The 21,123-nt window shown below is 42.9% G+C and overlaps 2 protein-coding genes across 2 annotated transcripts in view; one reads left to right on the forward strand and one right to left on the reverse strand.

Annotated features, from left to right (window-relative positions):
• The window catches only part of LOC308298871 (tyrosine-protein kinase JAK2-like), a 66,463-nt gene extending 54,998 nt beyond the window's left edge, over positions 1-11,465 (reverse strand). The window contains exon 1 of the mRNA XM_080742564.1: positions 11,140-11,465. The gene's annotated coding sequence lies outside the window, so the exon portion shown is untranslated. The remainder of the gene's footprint in view (positions 1-11,139) is intronic.
• Positions 11,466-13,621: 2,156 nt separating this feature from the next.
• LOC308299684 (zinc finger and BTB domain-containing protein 26-like) lies at positions 13,622-16,195 on the forward strand (the record flags this gene model as incomplete). The annotated part of the gene is made up of 2 exons (XM_080743474.1): positions 13,622-13,933; positions 15,047-16,195. 2 exons carry the CDS (start codon positions 13,622-13,624, stop codon positions 16,193-16,195), a joined length of 1,461 nt encoding a protein of 486 aa, XP_080599600.1.
• Positions 16,196-21,123: the final 4,928 nt, after the last annotated feature.

Below are 21,123 nucleotides of genomic sequence, written 5' to 3' on the forward strand. Positions count from 1 at the left end.
CAATCATATTTCTTGAGAAATTCTTGAGCTATTTTCTCAGTAGGTAAGCGTGAGTCTGCTATTGTGGTTTTGATCTCAGATCACTATGACGTGTGTCCCTCCACATACACTAAAACAGAAAGCACAACAGGACAGGGGGGAGGGGGGGTGGGGTGTTACTCACCAAAATATTACTTTATGTACCCATTTAAATGATGTCTTGCCAGTAATTTACCAGTAATGAAGGTCTCTGAACTATATGCAGTAGATTCCATCTAAATGTATAGGCTAAATGGTTTTGATTGATTGATTGATTGGTGTTTTTATGACAAGAACGCCTATGCATGAACATACTGTATATTTGTGGTACATATCTGCCAAAAGGATGAAACACTAAAATGCTTAACAACGCTTACAACTGTTACAACTCAAGTAAGCAACTGTGCAAGCAATCTGTAACCATGAGAGCTAAGGGGTCCTTGAACTTAAAATGTCTGAGCCAGTGTTAATTTTGTCGACTTAGACTAAGACTAAAAGACTAAAAGACTACAAGATTTTGATATTTTGTCGATAGACTAAAACTAGACTAAAACAGTCCCAAAAGACTAAGACTAAGACTAAGACTGTTATTTGTGTTATTCAAAAGACTAAGACTAAGACTAAATCTAAGTCTAAGACTAATAGCTGTAAAAAATGACACTGGCATGTAACTGCAATGAAATTAAAGGCAAATACACATTTCATTTATGGTTTATTTTGACCAAGTAACAGGCAGTAGAAGACAATGACTTGTTCATAATTATGTGGTTATATTAGGCTAAAAAACCTATCCTAAAAGACGAAGACTAAAAGTCTAAGACTAATACCAAAAGACTAAGACTAAAATGTTTTGATATTTAGTCGACTAAGACTAGACCAGACAAAATTATTTCAGAAGACTAAGACAGAACTAAGACTAAATGGTGTGTTATTCAAAAGACTAAGACTAAGACTAAATCAAAATTTGCTGAAAAAATTAACACTGTGAGGACCACTGTTCTGGACTGGAGGTTAGGAAGGTGTACCCTCAAACAGGCAGAGTCAATGTGCTGCCTGCAACAGCTCACCAGTAGTGAAAGTGAGCCGGAACGGCCGGAACCCCCGTTCCGTTAAAACATTTGTTAAGAAGAGGAGAAGCCAGCTGTCAAAATCCCATGTTAAATAACCAGCCACAAACGCACGTCCAGGAAGAAAACAATAGCCTATACTAAAGTCAGATTAACATACAGTAGGCTACACAAGTGTTACTAGTTATATTTTCTGATAAAGTGCTTCTAAATTATTCCCGTGGGTTTGTGCAGGTCAGTGTGATCCAGTCAGTCCGTTTGCGTTTCAGTGTTTGTTTGACACAGAGCGGGTAGAGGTGAGACGTTCGCGAACGAATCGAGTCTTTTGAACGGCTCTTTGAAATGAACGATAGGATTCGGTTCACAGTAGGAAGCCGTTCCTTTCTAATGAACAACAGTGGTGGGAAAAATACTCAATTTCTTTACTTAAGTAGAAATATCAATACTACAATCAAGTAGAAGTTTGGAATGTTAATGTACTTGAGTAGAAGTATCAAAATGTAGGCCTACGTCTTTTGAACAGCTCTTTGAAAGGAACGGATCCCAGAGATCCGGCTCACTTCAAAGAGCCATAAATCCCATCTCTAGGAGGACTCGTGTCTGTGCCTGCATGTGGCCATAAATGCAGAATAGACCAAAATGATTCAGTTCTGCATCTGGGAATGGGAGATGTAGTGGAGTAGAATTAAGAGTATTGGAAATACTCCAGTAAACTAGGCTAGGCTATACTTAAAACCTGTACTTTAACAGTAAATGTACTTAGTTACTTTAGATAACTGGTTATAATAATGTGTAATAATAATATATATAATAATATAATAAATATAATAATAATATATATGCTTAGCCTTCTGTATGGAACAACATGAACAATATGAAGAGGCTTATTATAGAGGGGCAGCAGGTGGGCCTCCCAAAATAAAGTTTTCTATGCATTTCAGGGTTTTTGGGGGATTAGAGCCTCCCAATTTTTTTTATTTATGACAGTTCCGGCAAGAATTTCAAACCACTTTCACCACTGCAGCTCACTGAAAAAAGCTAAGGAGGTACAACACTCCCCAAATTCTGTTCTGCAATGACAATCTCACCAAATCATTGATTGATTGATTGAAGAATTTATTAGAAGTTTGCAATAGAAAAAAAGTACAGTTTCATGACAGTACAAATCACTGGTACAAGGTCAACTAAAAGGAGATCCTAGAAAGCCGAGGCTTATTTCCACAGGAACCACACTTTAAGTATCTCATATAACATTGAAAGACAGACGGATAGAACATAGTACTTTATCTAGGATAATATCAGTTTCAAAAGCATAACATCAAATACAAAAGGCAGAATACAAAGAAAAAGGGGGGGGGGGAGCATGGGGGCTTAGTCTATTTACAAGTCACGGGTAGCTGCTGTCTGAAGGTGACTTTTCATACCAATTTTGAAGGAGGCTAGGGATTTGCTCTCCTTTAGGGCTTGTGGAAGGGCGTTCCACATGTTGATGGTATAGCAGGAGAACGAGTTAGCGCCTTGTTTAGTGTTAAATCTACGCTGATGATGATTAGTGGAGCTGCCTCTGGTGTTATGATCGTGAACATCCTTGACCTTTAAGAAGTAGTTTGTCAGGTACATGGGAATCTTGGAGGTGTAGTGTATCTTGTACACCAGGCCCATTGCAAGATGCTGTACTCTGTCAGCTACTTTGAGCCACCCCACGCTTTCGTGGTGATGCTCGGTAAGGTGGGTCAGAGGCACAACCCTAATTAGTTTGTTTTGGGCTGTTTGGAGCTTTAGCTTTAAGGCAGCTGGGGCGTCGCGATACCAGACAAGGACTCCGTAATCAATGAGGGGCCCAATAAGAGCACCTCCTAGTGTCTTTCGGGATTTAATATTGATCAGCGGGGCAACTCTTTGCAAGAAGCGAATTCGTTGATTGACTTTATTGATTACCTTGGTGGTCATTTTTTCACTGGATAGGTTAGCCTCCAGGATGCAACCCAGGTAGCAGATGTGGTTTTTTCTTTCTATCACAGTGTCACCTACTTTAATTGTGAAGTTCTCAACTAGGCTAAGTTTCTGACTAGATCCAAAGAGGATACATTCAGTTTTGCCTAGGTGAATTGAGAGTCTGTTGTCATTGAGCCAGGTGCAGATCTTGTTAAGTTCACAGTTAAGGGCCTTTTCAACCTGCAATATGTCTCTGCCTGAGACTAGGAGAGCCGAGTCATCCGCGAACAGAAACAGATTGCAGTCACAAGCAGATGACATGTCGTTTACGTATATTAAGAACAACAGTGGTCCTAGTATACTCCCTTGAGGTACTCCACAGTTTACTGGGAGGGGGGGGGGGACAGGGTTCCGTTGACTTCCACCATCTGTTCCCTCCCCACCAAGTAAGAGTGCATCCATCTCACTGCTGTGCTATCAAGACCAATAGCTTTGAGTTTTTCAATCAGAATAGAATGATCGACGGTGTCAAATGCCTTCTGGAGGTCCAGCATGACCATGCCGCAATATTTGCCATCGTGAATTTCACGTTTGATGTAATCATTCAAATAGATGAGGCATGTATCTGTGGAATGGGACTCTCTGAAGCCAGACTGGAACTCGTAGATCAGTTTATTCTCTTCAAGATATTTAGCCACCTGTTCATAGACAATTTTTTCCATTACCTTAGAGATGGAACTAAGGATTGAGATTGGCCTGTAGTTGCCAGGGTCAAGTTTACTGCCTTTTTTGTGCAGGGGGATTACCTTGGCTAATTTGAAGTCCTGGGGGACATAACCCTGCTTGATAGATAGATTAATAATATGGGTAATGATTGGGGCAATGGTGGCAGCTGAGTCTATGAGAAATTTGGGGGCTATTTTATCATGGCCAGCGGCCTTGAATTGAGGTAGGGTGCGCAGTTTTTTAAACACTTCATCAGTTGTCACCGTGGCAAGTTTAAAGTTGTCTTTGCATACCCCAAGGTTCCTGTAGAATTTCAAGATGTGCCTAACACCAAACAGCCCAGATGGAGCGGGCAGTTTATTGACCAGATTTTTGGCCATGGAGGTGAAGTAGATGTTGAGATTTTTGGCTACATCAAGACTATCAGTGAGGAGGGTTATGGGAGTTTGGATGGATATGTTGCTGGCTATGGATCTGAGTTTAGCACCACAGCCTAGCTGGGTTTTAAATAGCTTCCATAGATCTCGTGGTTTGTGGATGTTTTCCTCAACTTTCTCATCCAAGTAGTTTTTTTTGGCAGAAAGGATTAAGGAGGTTGTCCGATTTCTCAGTTTATTAGCCTCTAAACTGACTATTTCTAATTTGGCTTCAAGGTGTTTATTGGGGCCTTTTTTGAGTTTGTGATTATATTTGCGTTTCTCAGAGTATTTTTTGTCTCTGAGTTTCATTGATTCACAGATTTCCGAATTCCACCATGGCTGTGAGCGGGCTTTAACCCTGACCCTACGCAAAGGAGCCACTTCGTCTAGGGTAGTGTTGAAAATGGATTTAAAGCCTAGCCAGGCTTCATCGACCTGAGTGCTAGCTAGTACTGGGGACCAGTCAGATTTCTCCAGTTTGTGGTTAAAGGCTTCGCTAGAGTAGGTTTTGAGGTTTCTAGCTTCAACTGTTTTGTGGCCGTCAGCTTTGGACTTATGTATTTTGCGGGTGCAGTAAATGATATCATGGTCGCTTAGACCACCACATTCAATAGTCCCACTCGCGGAGACTTTAGATTTGTCTGTGGTTACAATGAGATCTATGGTGGTTTGAGAGTTATCTGTAACCCTAGTTGGCTTGGTGATGAGCTGAGTGAAACCCTGTTGATTACATAGCTTATTGAACTTTTTGAATAGAGGAGCTTCTTTACGAAGCATGTCTATGTTCCAATCGCCAATAATGTATTTTTCAACATTGTCCACCGGTGCAAGGCTCTCCTCCAGTAACTCACAGAAATCATTTTGGTCGGGCGGTCTATAGATGGCACCGATTAGTATGTTTTTAGCTTTCTTAAGAATCACTTCCACCCATACAGTTTCTAAAGAGCTGTGTTGTAGGTCAGGGCGGGGGATATACTTAATACAGTTATGAACATACATGCATCCACCACCACCAAATCTGTTTCTATCATTTCGGATGACCGAGTAGTTGTCAATTTCGATCTGAGAGTCAGTGATAGAGTCATCAAGTTTGGTCTCTGAGAAGCTTAGAAAATGGACCTTACCTTCGTGAACCATATGCTTGATTTGTTCATATTTAGCAAACAAACTGTTAATGTTTAAGTGCATAATATGAATACCTCTTTTCACAAAGCGGCTGGCAAAGTTCATGGCGAGGTCTATGGAAGTGGTGTTCGCTTCGGCGTCGGTGGGGGAGGGGGGGTTGGTTGCAGTCTCTGGGGGCTTCAGAGGGGGACAAAGGGACAAAGGGGTCTCCATCAAAAGTTGGGGGATGGGGTGGTGGGGGGCCGTGGTCACCGATTTAACCCAGGTTGAAAACAGCGCTTTGGCCTTCTCCGTTAGCCAGCGTGGAGCAGAGTTAATGTAGACTCTGTTCTGGGGTGCTGGGTCCACGAGGGGGTCCGCCGGGTCCATGAAGGGGTCCGCCGGGTGCGTCTGCAGGTCGGGTTGGTCGGTGGGGCCGCCGGGGTCCGGTGTTGCGTGACTTGCGTCGATGATGCTGGTCTCGTGCTGAGCTAGTCATGCGGGGGCGATCGCCGAGGGTTCTTCGGGGGTCCGTGAGCCAGGGGGTCCTTCGACGATCCGTGAGTCCGCGGAGGCGACTGCCGTGTGATCGTCGGGGGTCGGCTGGTCAGGACATCTGGAGTAGCCCGTTGTTAGTCCCTCAGGATTCATCAGTGAGGAGCTAGCTAAGTTAGCATCGTTAGCTTCGCTGATCACAGACAAAGAAGGATCTGCCGTCGTCAATCCAACTGCAGTAGCGAGAGCAGCTAGTCTTCGGGTCATCTGTCTGGTAGCTACAGGCCCTGGATTCAATTCTATATCTCCTGATTGCAGTAATAATAAGAAGATCAAAGATCGACTCATACAACCATTCAGGGGTTTGTCTCTTTTGTTCCGGTTAGCAGCCAGCAAAGATTGAATAACATGAGATCCAAAGCTCGGGTGCTTAGCTACCGTTTTGGCAAGAAGATATAACTCACTGTGTTTTTCGTCCGTTTTGTCCATTTCCCATAAGAGATTCTCGTATTCCATTGGTGTTAGGATCTGTGGTGATTTATAGCATAAATCCGTGATCCATAGTAGAAATAGAAGAAAATGTGGGATGAACCAAGCCTTTGGTGTTTTGGTTCTGGAGCGTGAGCGAAAAACACGTCCTGCCATGGTGATGTCCGGAAGTAAAGCCATTTTAAAGCTGAATATCACTATCAGATCTACAACAAGCTCACAACTTGCGAAGCATTGTGAACGTATAGATAGACTATTTTCAAATAGACGAAGTTATGAAATAGGGCTTACACAGCACAGCTCCAAGCCCTATAGCCATAAAATACCGTATCTAGCCAGCTTAGGCAGGCTGTTTTTGTGTTATTCTCATTTATATTTGCACCATGTTGAGATGACCAAAATGTTATCGTTAGTGCTTTGCATCAAGGACAAGGTCATCCCACACATTTTTCACACAGCTCAGCATCATCTGCTTCAACTGAAACACAGTGTTGTGAATCACATGTGAAAACAAAAAAACACACCAAGGCTTTAGATCAGAACATCTCAATTAATGACCACATGAAGTCTTATCGTCACTGTCGGGCAGAAACCTTGTATCTCTGTAAAGTAAAGCCCTGCTTCATCATACAAGACTGTCGCACAAGACTAGTGAAAATAGCAGATCTACAAGCACACAAGGCCTCGCATTGCGAGTTTAAATCATTTTAAAATGATATATACAAAACAAACGGCTTTGGACATACCAGGTTACCACCCGACAACTACACTATACTCCTCTCTCTCTTTCTCTGTGTGTGTGTGCGTGCATGCATGTGTCTATGCGTGCCTGTGTGTGTGTTAGCGTGTGTGTCCACCCCTGCGTTTATCATAGCAGCCAGCCAGAGAATGTTAGGCCAGTTCCATGCCGTGTTGCCTTATCAGGGCCTTGGTGCTAGCTGAGGTCTGAGATATCAGCTAAAGCAGACACTGTTCTGATGCAGCGAGCTGATGTCAGCAAACCTTCCCTGTTTGTTTGTTTGTTTTCCAGCTTCGCCCAGTGGTTTTCAACATGTTAGTGCCCAAAGCATGCCCAAAGGGCACGTCTCGAGGTGTGGTCTGGCTGGGAACCCCAGGGGTCCTTGAGGCAGGTCCTGTGGGTCCCCAGTCAAATGAAGAGTAGCATTTTATATTATTGCAATAAAAAACTGTTTGAGTGACACTATTACTCAATAACCCCATAATTCATGTACGTATAGTTCTGTACTTGGTAAATGGTGCATTTGTATAGGGCCTTTATCCAAGGCGCTTTACATAAATTGTGCATTGATCCATTCACCCATTCACACACACATTCATACACCGGTGGCAGAGGAAACCATGCAAGGCACCAACCTGCTCACCAGGAGCAACTAGGGGTTCAGAGGACTCTTCGACACTAACTCTGGGGGAGCCTGGGATCGAACTCCATGTTCTAATGCCAGTTTCTCTACCCCTGAGCCACTGCCGCCCCACAATGTCATTGTAATTATGACATTTAGATAATTTAATTTCAGTTTAACCTGTTAAAAACGGAAAAGCGTCGGTGTTAATTAAATGTTTGCATACAGAAATAGTAAATCTCACATGATGATGGGGCGCTGGCCTAGTGGTCCAGGCGCATACCACATACTAGGCTATGATGTCTGCTGGCGTCGCCGGTTTGATTCCCGATCCGGACGACCTTTGCCACATGTCATTCCCCATCTCTCTCCCCATTTCCTGTCAGTCTACTATCAAACATATAATTTTCCGAATGTCTGAGTGAGTGTCTGTCTGTCTGTCTGTCTGTCTGTCTGTCTGTCTGTCTGAAACAGCGTTTCTCCTCAGTGGCTGGAGCAATTGATCTGAAATCGCATCACCATTAGCATATGAACACACCTGACATAACTGTGAAGCCCGTTTGTCACTTTCACAAATCATATGCTGTATATTAGCATTTTTATGGTGTATCTACTATCTATTCTGCATCTAGCATGAGGCATATCTATTCTGCATCTAGCATGAGGCAACATCTTTAACCAGCTCTGTGTGTGTGTGTGTGTGTGTGTGTGTGTGTGTGCGTGCGTGCGTGCGTGCGTGCGTGCGTGCGTGCGTGCGTGCGTGCGTGCGTGCGTGCGGGCGGGCGGGCGGGCGGGGGGACAGTATCTCTGTAGCCATTAAACGAAACGGGTATTTCTTATATTGATGCTCCTACATATTATCATGCAAGCACCAGTTAAAGTTACTTTCCATCCCTCATATACTGTGTGCACAGTGCACATCCCATAACCCACACACTGCACATCATTTTGGAGCTCATATCTTTGAACGGGTAAGAGCTAGTCCTATCAAATAAAGGCATAAAAAGCCCAAAAACAAATCTTAAAAAAAAAAAAATCTCACATGATGTAGCCTACACTGCACAGCTTGTACAACTGAATGCGTTTGAAAAGCTCTTGAGTGAACTGCAGATGACCAATGAGCCAGTCAACAAGATTTGGTGAAAATCAAACAGCCAGCTCAGATTTTGAAGAAGTGCAGGGAAATGTCCCCACCTCCAGAGGAAGACTGTGAAAAGGTCACTCTGTGTCTAGTAGACACAGACATGTTTTTTTTTATTATTATTATTCTGTTTTTATTACAGTATCTCCTGCACAGACTATTACTATTTTAGTACACTGCTATTACTATTTAGTAAATAGCCTACTGCCTGCCAAGAGTAGTGATAGAAATAGAAACAGAAACACTGTTTTTCTATTGTGTTTATATTGTAGCCTATAATACTTTGTGAGTATAGTAAGTAACTATAACTGTAATAATCCTTTAGAGCAGACCAATCAATACAGGAAACACGGACATCACTACGAAACCTTGACTTTTGCTTTCATAGGCCTATCACAGATAAGGTAATGGAAAAAATTGTCTATGAACAGGTGGCTAGATATCTTGAAGAGAATAAACTGATCTACGAGTTCCAGTCTGGCTTCAGAGAGTCCCATTCCACAGATACATGCCTCATCTATTTGAATGATTACATCAAACGTGAAATTCACGATGGCAAATATTGTGGCATGGTCATGCTGGACCTCCAGAAGGCATTTGACACCGTCGATCATTCTATTCTGATCGAAAAACTCAAAGCTATTGGTCTTGATAGCACAGCAGTGAGATGGATGCACTCTTACTTGGTGGGGAGGGAACAGATGGTGGAAGTCAACGGAACCCTGTCCCCCCCCCTCCCAGTAAACTGTGGAGTACCTCAAGGGAGTATACTAGGACCACTGTTGTTCTTAATATACGTAAACGACATGTCATCTGCTTGTGACTGCAATCTGTTTCTGTTCGCGGATGACTCGGCTCTCCTAGTCTCAGGCAGAGACATTTTGCAGGTTGAAAAGGCCCTTAACTGTGAACTTAACAAGATCTGCACCTGGCTCAATGACAACAGACTCTCAATTCACCTAGGCAAAACTGAATGTATCCTCTTTGGATCTAGTCAGAAACTTAGCCTAGTTGAGAACTTCACAATTAAAGTAGGTGACACTGTGATAGAAAGAAAAAACCACATCTGCTACCTGGGTTGCATCCTGGAGGCTAACCTATCCAGTGAAAAAATGACCACCAAGGTAATCAATAAAGTCAATCAACGAATTCGCTTCTTGCAAAGAGTTGCCCCACTGATCAATATTAAATCCCGAAAGACACTAGGAGGTGCTCTTATTGGGCCCCTCATTGATTACGGAGTCCTTGTCTGGTATCGCGACGCCCCAGCTGCCTTAAAGCTAAAGCTCCAAACAGCCCAAAACAAACTAATTAGGGTTGTGCTTGGTCTCCCTCCTCTGACCCACCTTACCGAGCATCACCACGAAAGCGTGGGGTGGCTCAAAGTAGCTGACAGAGTACAGCATCTTGCAATGGGCCTGGTGTACAAGATACACTACACCTCCAAGATTCCCATGTACCTGACAAACTACTTCTTAAAGGTCAAGGATGTTCACGATCATAACACCAGAGGCAGCTCCACTAATCATCATCAGCGTAGATTTAACACTAAACAAGGCGCTAACTCGTTCTCCTGCTATACCATCAACATGTGGAACGCCCTTCCACAAGCCCTAAAGGAGAGCAAATCCCTAGCCTCCTTCAAAATTGGTATGAAAAGTCACCTTCAGACAGCAGCTACCCGTGACTTGTAAATAGACTAAGCCCCCATGCTCCCCCCCCCTTTTTCTTTGTATTCTGCCTTTTGTATTTGATGTTATGCTTTTGAAACTGATATTATCCTAGATAAAGTACTATGTTCTATCCGTCTGTCTTTCAATGTTATATGAGATACTTAAAGTGTGGTTCCTGTGGAAATAAGCCTCGGCTTTCTAGGATCTCCTTTTAGTTGACCTTGTACCAGTGATTTGTACTGTCATGAAACTGTACTTTTTTCTATTGCAAACTTCTAATAAATTCTTCAATCAAATCAATCAATCAATAAGAAAGCAAAAGTCAGACTATAAAATAGCCGCTATCAGATGATTTTAAGTCTGCAATCAATGCTATTCTAAACCCAGATGTAGCTTATACTGTAGGGTCTGTCTGGTCGGTAGCTCCAAAGTCACTCAGTCATGTATTAACCTAACGGTAAACCTGTATACAGTCATAATGGTGTCAATGAAAAGGTTATACATGTCCAACAGCGCGATCGATCAACGTCAGCTGCTACAGTATAATTGAACTTGCCATAACCTGCGTTAAGGCACGCAGCAGCATCCGTGACTGCACATGGTTCACTTTGCACGTTTTCATGGAGTGGCTGGCAACTGCAAGAGAGTAGGCTATCAGTGCATAATTTACAACAAACAACAAAAAGCTACCACTGTAGACTGACTACTCACGCGTGTTCGCAGATCCTCGCAGATCCTACTGAACAGTTGTTGCCGTAGTATTCACAATTCCAACTCCCCCTTGCCTTGTCTTATCTTCACGTTAATGGTGGTATGTCAACAATGCTCTCCCAGGCAGCAGCAGGCAGTGACAGTGTCGTTTCACAGTCGGGTCAGTGTGACAGAAGTTTACTCCATAACAATTAGCGAGGATTCGTAGGCCTACTTTCTGAATGCGGTCAGCGCTATCGCATGGTCAATTAATTTGACAGTTATAACGTAGTAGCCTAATAGTGACCCACCCACTTGCTGTTTGCACCTCCGTTCACTTTTCTCTCCCTCCCCCCGTGGCCCGCGATCAGTTTGGATGAGTCAAATAAATGGGCGGAGTAGAGTGCTCATCGAATAAAGCTGCAATCCGTAGGAACCCAAATAGTTTTTAGGGCTCTAGCAGTGATTCTCAAGCATTTTAATTTCAAGGACTCCCAGTTTGACATGCATTAGGCTCTACGGACCCCCATTATAACAGAGTTTCAAAGTGTAATTGCCAAAATATCAAGTGTAGCCTACTGTTAAAGAAATTGTAAAATACACAAATTAATTAAGGTTACCAAAACAAATTGTTGAATGATAAATCACGTGATGGTTTTAGTGTCCAGATGTCCTTAGGTCGTGCAGTGGATCATCACAGTAAGTATGAATTTAGCATGAAGTTTCCCACCGTGTCAGTCACATAAGTAGAGAACCATGTAATCTTAGCACCACCAAGTGGTTTGTTTTTGACATTGCATCTCTTTCGTCACCATATTTTATTTAAACGGTAATCGTTTCCAGTGAACTATCTTTTTTTTGCCTATATAGCCTATAGCCTAGGTCTACATATTACGAGGAGGACACTGTTTACATTTAATGCCTTCAAATAGCGAGATGTCGTATCATGTTTGTCTTCCTCCCTCAAAGGACTTTCTTGACCAGTGATAAATAAACAAAGGCACTGGAAGGGTTAATTAATTCATCCTTTCACACAGTGCAAAGATGCTTCGGAAGCAGGAAGGAAGCTGTCGTTTGTATACTCTGTCTGCTGCGACGGGCATCGTTGATCCATCATTCATGGCGTTTTTCGAGGAACGGCAATGGCTGGGTGTTTCACGCGTTAGTTAACAGCGATCGTAAGTCGTCAAAGATTAATTAGGTCAATATTTCCTTTCATTATTATTTTTGTTTCCCTTTTCCACACTCGTGGCTTTCTTTTGACGTCTTGTGTGCTGCCGTTAGGTAGCCTACTACACTACATCATTACAGAGGATAACCCTGCAGTAAAAGGTGGGATTGAATGATCAAGGTTATGTCAACTACTCATTGCACGAGGTTGATGTTGTTGTTGTCGATGTTGTTGTATGGGGTATCTGTCACTGCATGTACATTTGCACATAGGGTGAAATTAAATTGAAAATATTATCCTACGTACAAAACACGTGAGGTAGCCTAATCAAGCATCACTAACATCAACATGAAAGAACATGTAAAGGGTTAATTTCCTGATGATAATAGGTGAAAAAAACATCATTGCGTCATAGTCTATCAATCACATCCAGTCAAAAAAAATATTATTATATATTTTTTAATGTATATAAAAGCTTCTTGCCCTCATCAAATTGCCAATGTGGAGACAGCTGCTCCTCCACATCCACAACCCATTTAGAATCCAGAGCCAGTGTGATTCTGTGGCCTATTGACTCTCCACTAGTCTCTAGAGACTATGGTGCATATATTAGCCTCACAAAATTGCAGGGTTTTAAAAGTGGGGCCCAGGAACCCTCAGGGGTCCTATTTTAAGGGAGTTCCACCAGGGGGTCCCCAGCTAAATTAGATAGCGTCACAATCACTTTAACCACTTTAACCCTATTCTATACTTTGGCTTTTAAAAAATAGAACTACAAGCGTGACACCGACACGTTGTGAGCTTGTAGATGTGCAATTTTTGATAAGATCTGTCAATAGAAATGTGGATGAATTTAGACAACAAATCTTCCGTTCTGGGGGTCCCTGGCACTACATCTTTTCAGATGGGGGTCTGCAACCTAATACACATCAATTTGAGAGTCCTTGACCTTGACATGAAATCTTTCAGAACCACTGGTATTTTGCAATAGCAGATCTATTTAATTTTTCATTGTGGTACAGTAAATAACATATTGTTGTTGTCGGGTGGAAACCTTGTATGTCCAAAACCGTTCGTTTTGTATTTATAATTTTTAAAATGATTTAAACTAGTGAAAATAGCTGATCTACAAGCACACAATGCCTCCTACCGCGAGGTGTTTTGTGCTTGTAGATCTGCTATTTTCATAGCAGTTTTGTGTGGCAGTCTAACATGATGAAGCAGTGCTTTACTTTACAAAAAAATGCAAAATTTTAAACCTGGACATACAAGGTTTCTGCCCGACAGTCAGTGACGATATATATATTCCATCTCAAACAGAAACAAGTCATCATGTCGACGTCCTCCGACAACCTGCAGTTCCGTTTCCCCGCCCACGGCGACTCTGTCCTGGGCAAAATGAACGCCTTGAGAGAGGCCCGCCGCTTCTGCGACGTTACGCTCCTCATCGGGGGGCCGCACGGCTCCGCCGCCTGCTCCCCGCTCCACTTCCATGGTCACCGCGCCGTGCTGGCGGCGTCCTCGGACTTCCTGCGTGACCAGTTCCTGCTCCACGAGGGGCGGGCGGAGCTGAACGTGAGCGTGGTGCCCAACGTGGAGGTGGGCCGGAGACTCCTCCTGTCCTGCTACACGGGACTACTGGAGGTGTGGCATCTCTTTAAATGTTTGTTTTTGCTCTCTTGGCTCTTTTCAAATGAATCCATCTATGTCATGGTTCCCCAATTAGTTTTCCCCAAGGGCCGAATTATGTCAACGCCTCGCGGGGTGGCTTTTAGATCTGCTGTTTTCACTACTTTTGTGTGACGGCCTTGTATGATTTGCGAAAGAACGTACACATTTGGAGATACGAGATTTCCACCCAACAACGACGATATACTAGTGTTGTTGCTGCTCTTATACCACCATTATTACTGGGGTTGGTGTGGGCCAGACAGTAGCCCCCCGCGGGCCGCCTATTGGGGAACCCTGATCTATGTCAACACTCTGTGTGTGTGTGTGTGTGTGTGTGTGTGTGTGTGTGTGTGTGTGTGTGTGTGTGTGTGCGACTGTGCGTGCGTGCGTGCGTACGTGCGTGTGTGTGTTGGGGGGCGGGGGGGGGGGGGGGGGGGGGCGTATAGTGAACATGGCACTAGGGGCAGAGAGTGACAGGACAAGGCCTATTGGTTGGCAGGGCACTAGGGTCAGAAAGTGACACACCAGAGACCAGGGGCCATTTGGGGGCATCAGGGGATGGCAATTGCCACCCCCTAGTGTTCACATTTAACCTCGAATTCAGTTAATTTATGCATATCGTCCACAACTTGTTTTTGTGATGAATCTGATTTCATCACAATCGATGCCAGTTCATCTACATGTTATAATTTAGATAAGCCCAAGCCTTAAAATTATTGTTATGCAATCATTCATCTATTAACCACTTTCAATGTGGCATCACTATTTTGAAAATGTCATTAAAGGCAAACATTTTTCAAACATACTATTTTTGCCCTCAAACAAATAGCAAAAATGGATCTACGAGTGGATCTATGAGCTTGTAGATTCACTGTTTTTGCTGTTTTAGAAATGAGGCTATGGTAAATATATTTTTTGCCACCCCGTCTTTCTGAAATTATGCCTCTGCCAGAGACTATGGTAGACAGGGTACTAGGTCATATTGTGTCCAAGTCCATGTAACCTCTCTGGCATATACCCTCCTTCAACTTTAACTACCACCACGACACTGGCTTAACGGTATTATTCTCATTTCTCTTTTTGTAGATCCCACTTAGAGAACTGGTGAATTATCTGACTGCAGCCAGTGCCCTCCGGATGAGCCAGGTGGTGGAGAGGTGTGCTCAGGCAGTCTCCCAGTATCTCAATCCAACGTTGGCCCACTTGAAACTGGAGAGACATGCAGGGGGAGAAGGAGAGGAGACCCAGCAACCAGACAGTGGTTGGCCAAGTGTTCGCTTCAAGCAGGAGAGAGACACGACCAAGCTCAGCATCTGCCTCCAAGATCAGAGGGAAGCAAGCATAGAGGGAACTGTTTCAAATGGACCAAAGTCAGAATGGAATGGTCAAGAGGCCATGGTGGATAGTCAAGAACTGTGGGAGGCCAAAGAAGATGAGAAGGTGGGTGGGAATAAATCTGAGTTATCAGAGGACACCGACACTAAGGAGGGGATCCTGGATTCAGAGGACATCGGAGAGACCCAGCATGTACACACAAACAGCTCCTGCTACGATAGCTACCCGTTTATAGGTGCCCACAGACGCAAACGCCGACCCCCCACACTCTTTAGAAGTAACGGCTCTCCCTCCTCAAACAGGGGAAGTCCCACTCCTGAGTCAAGACTGGCAGACAGCTCACAGGATCGTGGGGTACAGGAAGAGGAGAGTCCCAGGGAGGAAGAAGAGGAAGTGTACATGCTGGCAGCTCACATGCAAGAAGGCGGAGGCTCCTCGGAATCCCAAATATTTCGCCTCACTGGCGCTCACCTTTCAGAGAGTCACCTGTCTAGAGCAGAACTAACAGAGGACACAAGCAGCATATTGGTGGAGAGGCCTTACCTTTGCAGGAGGTGTGACAGGGTCTTCCAGCACCTGGAGAGCTACGTGGGACACCTGAAGGAGCACAGGCAGTACTTGTGCCTGCTCTGTGGCAAAAGCTTCTCTCAGAAGAGTAACCTGACGCGCCACATCCGCGTCCACACCGGGGTCAAGCCCTTCCGATGTCCACTGTGCCACAAGACTTTTTCCCAGAAGGCCACCCTTCAAGACCATCTCAACCTGCACACGGGGGACAAACCCCACAAGTGTAACTACTGTGCTGTGCACTTCGCACACAAGCCAGGCCTACGGCGCCACTTAAAGGATATCCATGGAAAGAGTAGCCTGCAAAACGTGTTTGAGGAGATTGTGGAATGATGCTGGATCAGTGATTATGGATAGGTTTTACACTTAAAGCACTTTTTTTTTTGTTGAAAATGGTCATTCAATGAAGAATACATTAGCCTTACATTTGTTCTCAATGGCTACCGTACATATTAACTTCATTTCAGAGTCAGATTTATGATCTGATCTTGCCAGAATGTGTCAACATGTATAGCTCTCATTATTCCCAAATTAGATATAGCTCACATTTTTAGAAACATGCTGTAATTATGTGGTCACTTTAGGACTCATGATTAAATCTAAAACAAAACAACAATGCAATGGCACAAAAAACAACAACAAGGCCATACAAAAATGATTGCTTGAAACTGTCACATAAAGCTTGAATGAATGCATTGTGAGCAAACAGACTTGACTTTTAACAGATTTCAGTAACTAGTGATCACATAAGCTCATCAATGTTATTGTCAGTGACGTACTTTTGTATTGACAATGATTTGAGTCACAGCCAGTTTGGGCCAGAAGATTTATACTTTGTCATACAACAGTGTCGTGCACCAAAAATAGCCAATCTATGAGCTCACAATACGTCACAAATGCGACTATTTCCGGCGCATGACACCATCGTACAATGGAGCATAAAATAGCCTTTCTAGTGCAAGGTACAGTGTGTTACTTACAACTGATGAGTTCAGAAGGGCTGAGGTAATGCATTGATGCTTCTGGCTAATATAATGGCCATAGGGTTTTTTCTTCTCTGATCCGAAAGCACTGCTGTTGTATTTAATTCTGTAGTATTGTACAGTGGTTGTACACTACAGTGCTCAACCATATTTTCCCGTTTATGTCTGTGAAACACACATTTGAGACTACTTTTGCACTTTATGGGATTCATCGTGTCTACTAAAAGCATAGCAATGGCATTCCCAAATGCTATCTACAGCCAAAGATCGCCTAGTTTTAGATCAGTTTTATAGTGCCTAGTATTATCTCTCTCTCTCTTTTTTTCTTTTTTCTTTTTACGGAATGGGTTCCCAGATTGTAGTGCCTAAAATACATTGAGAATTTAAAGGAGCTATAGTCAACGTTTTCTTGAAAAGCCGGCGCTAAAATAAAAAAAATCACACCCGTGTGAACTGAGCGGTGGTTCCCCCCCCCCCCCCCCCGTGTGTGTGTGTGTGTGTGTGTGTGTGTGTGGCCTGGACAACAGCGCCCCTCCCTTAACATGTGTGGTCAGAAAAGGTACTACACAGGCTTGAGGCTACATACAGACCCACCCACATACAAACAAACTAACAAACAAACATACCTACACACACGGCCACGCTATGGAGACGGTGTGACCACCGCTCAATAACGTTTTGAAAATATTGTATAAAAAAGATTCATATGGATTGATAAGGGATGTAAACAAAGTCGGCCTGGCAATGGCCAAAATTATTATTTTACCATTATCTTATGCTTTTTGTGGTCATTTTTGAATAGAAACACATATATGAAGCTTAATCTTTTTATACAATATTTTCGAAACATTCTTTTTATTTTAGTGCAATTTAACCCTAGTGCAAGAAAAAGTTGACTATAGCTCATTTAAATGAAAAGAGTGGATAGGATGGGGGGGGGGGGGGATGTGTGTGATGTACTACTGCAAACGCAGTTGTCAGGAGTTACTGTAAAGTATGTGATGTTTTATCTAGCTTTATAGTATTTTTTGTGAAGTCAAATAGGATAATAGAGTAGCTTACTAGCTTAGGTAACTTACATATAATTAGCCCTAATGAGTGAGATTGTTATTATAGCAATTAGCTGATGTGTGAGAAATACATGGTTGTCTGAAAGAAATGGACACTTTTGGGCATCATATTCAATTGTTGTCTTGTTTACTTGATGGATTAAAAAATGTGCCAATCTTTTAAATAGTATTATACCAGTAGTTCAGATCTGTTATTCAATTGTAATTGCTATAATAGTTTCATTACTGTAGTAGAAGATTGCGATTTACAAAGTTGAACAAGCTGTGAACTACACTGCTTTAAAATGGTATTTACATTTCAGGACCCATGTTCTTTGTGACTTTCCAAATGTTTATGATTCAAATGAAGTCAAATCATTCACATTTATTTCACAATGTAGTTGATTCAGTAATATGACTCAATAAACTTAATAAAGTAATCTGCTAACTTTCAATTAATTACAAAACGGTGGCTCTCAAAGGTGATCGGGGACCCCCAGAGGTGGTGGTACCTGTTTAACCACTATGCATCTGCTATTTGAAATTGCATTGTGAGCTTGTAGATCTGTAATTTCCTAAATATCTTGACACAAATGTTGTATGGAGCTCCCTACAGCACAACACATTCAGTAGAATACAATATTCTCAGATGGGTGTCTGTGGCCATTCTGGCCAAATACCTTGGGGGTCCTTAACATGAAAAAAGTTTGAAAACCACTGTTTTGGGCAGTTCTCGAATCATCTCGGAGCTATGATATTCCTTCTTTTCTTTTCTTTTGATAGAACCATTTAAAACTTGCATCATCTTCCTCATACAATGGTATCCTTAGGTAAAATCTCGAGCCGAGCACACCCACTGAACAGGATGATGTTGGCTCAGACAGAGCCAGTGGCGTCAGTTCAGCAAAAGCTAAGGTACGGCAACATGACTGCTGGTGTCTTGTACGCGTGTCATACCTTAGCAGATGAATGTATTTAAATGTTTTCCCGCCTGTAAGGTATGGCAGCTGCCATACCTTACCATACCCAATTGACGCCTCTGGACAGAGCAGAGGAGATTAATGCTGCATGTAGTAGTGTATTCCTAGTACGTTCACATGTCAGAAAACAGGATATCCTAAAAAAAAAGGAAAGAAAGAAAGGTGATGGTGGTGAATCATTGCCGAGACTCTTAACTGCAGCCCAAACTGTCACTCCTCCAGGACCCAAACAGAGGCTTATATTATTAGCCTATTCTTATAGTGATCAATCATTCTAATCTATCAGGTGAGGTATCTATCGTGCATTTTCACAACTTCACTACTAATTTATTTATGGGATTTCTTAGATGTGTTTGTTTGAAATGTTATAAAACTCTTTAAATCTTTTATTTAAAATACAATGATACATTTCAAAAGATTTTCCATCTTTTTTAAATATATATTTTATTTTATTTTTGTAGGAAAATAAAAATAGATTTTTACTCTAGTCGTGAGCCATAAAAACGCGCACTTGACAACTAAAGCTCTCTCTCTCTCTCTCTCTCTCTCTCTCTCTCTCTCTATCTCTCTCTCTCTCTATCTCTCTCTCTGTCTCTTTAAAACCACACAGCCCACGCCTCGAAAAGCGGCTTGTTCCGGCTTGCCCCTTTACATCTTTTATCCTTGCTCACAACATTAAAATAGTACCACCTATGAACATACAGTTCCGATGAGCATATCGTAAAGCATGACAGAAATGCGTCATGCTTAGGACGCGCACGGTGTCCGCTCCGCCCGCCCTGGTCGCCGCTCGCCAGTCATCGCCAGTTGCACTTTGTCCGCGGGACACAGTTCAAACACGAACCCGGCGGAGCGATATTTTTACGCTCCTTCTCTCAATGCATCCCGAGCTGTCCAAGCCAAGGTAGTCTTTATCCCATAGCCCGGGCAAACCTTCTCGCTGTGATTGGCTACACCTACACGAGTTAGTACTATACGTTTTCATACGCACAAATTATGAATTTGCATGCACGCACTCTTCCAAATGTCCAAATTGATCCATATTATTAGTTTGGGATGTAGTGTGGTTTGTAATAACTAGGAGGATTACCTTTTCGAAAGGCTTTTGATTGATTGATGGATGGATGGATGGATGGATGGATGGATGATTATTAAAGAGTGTATTAGAAGTTTGCATTGGAAAAGGTAATTTTTTATGACAGTATAGCCTACAGCTAAAAGGGTACGCCCAAGAAATTAAGGCTTTATTGATCTCAATTTAGCTAGCTCACAGGAACGAATTGGCGTATGTCTTGCCTAAACAAATAGTCTACATCGGTCATTGTAGTTAGTTCCCGTGTCCACACACAGAGCTTTGACATCATTGTGTCGCATCAGTGGTTGCCATGACAACCTAACCAACAAATAGCAGACGGCACGATCCTCCCTCCGGACGATGGGATCTAGACGCAATGGTTGTCAAACCGAGGGTGTGTAGGCTGCTATAATATTGTACCTGTGCTGTAGGGAAGGGGGGAGTGGATATAGCAATCAGATCGAGGAACCCCTCTAAATATCGATATGCTCTGAGATGTCGTATCACACACCTTTGATTTCCTGAACTCTATTCCTGGGTTGCTTTACTGTGGATGCTTTGCAACTGATGAAGATCTTTTTTCTTCCCCCTTCTTCTTCTTTTGCTGCCAGTCCAGATGCGCTCTTTTGGACGGCCATGAATATGTTTATTCTAGGACTCCGTTATAGTGCGTGAGGTAAGTGAACGTACAGAGACGCGCGCTATACTTTCTTTCTCCCGCTTGTCAATTCGAGATTCTGATCTGAAGAGCGTTTCACACAATTGAGATAATTTTGTGTATGTGATTAATAAAATAAATGGGCCTAATTTATTCCCCACCGTTTATGTTGAATGCATCTAAGAAATCATATCTTTGAACCTGGAAGAAATAGGATCCTACACCGGCGGCCCATCACCATTTTCTGCAAGACTGCAACTGTTGATGATGAAAGCCAAAGGTTGATATTTTGTAGATTGGCTGGACTTATAGGCGACAGACGTATTATGTGAAGTGGCGATCATGTCCCAAAAAATGCATGCGTAGCCTACTAATAGTATCATGCAAACCAGGATTGTCTATAGTTCAGCCATTTAATCATTGCCATCTCTGAACTCACAGTCACGCTGCTATCATAAGCTATAAGACTGGTTTTGAGTTTTGACTACCTACTACTGGAGGAAGACAGGCCAGGGG

Source organism: Nannobrachium achirus (assembly GCF_963921795.1).
Source record: "Nannobrachium achirus genome assembly, chromosome: 15".
Classification (NCBI taxonomy): Eukaryota; Metazoa; Chordata; class Actinopteri; order Myctophiformes; family Myctophidae; genus Nannobrachium; species Nannobrachium achirus.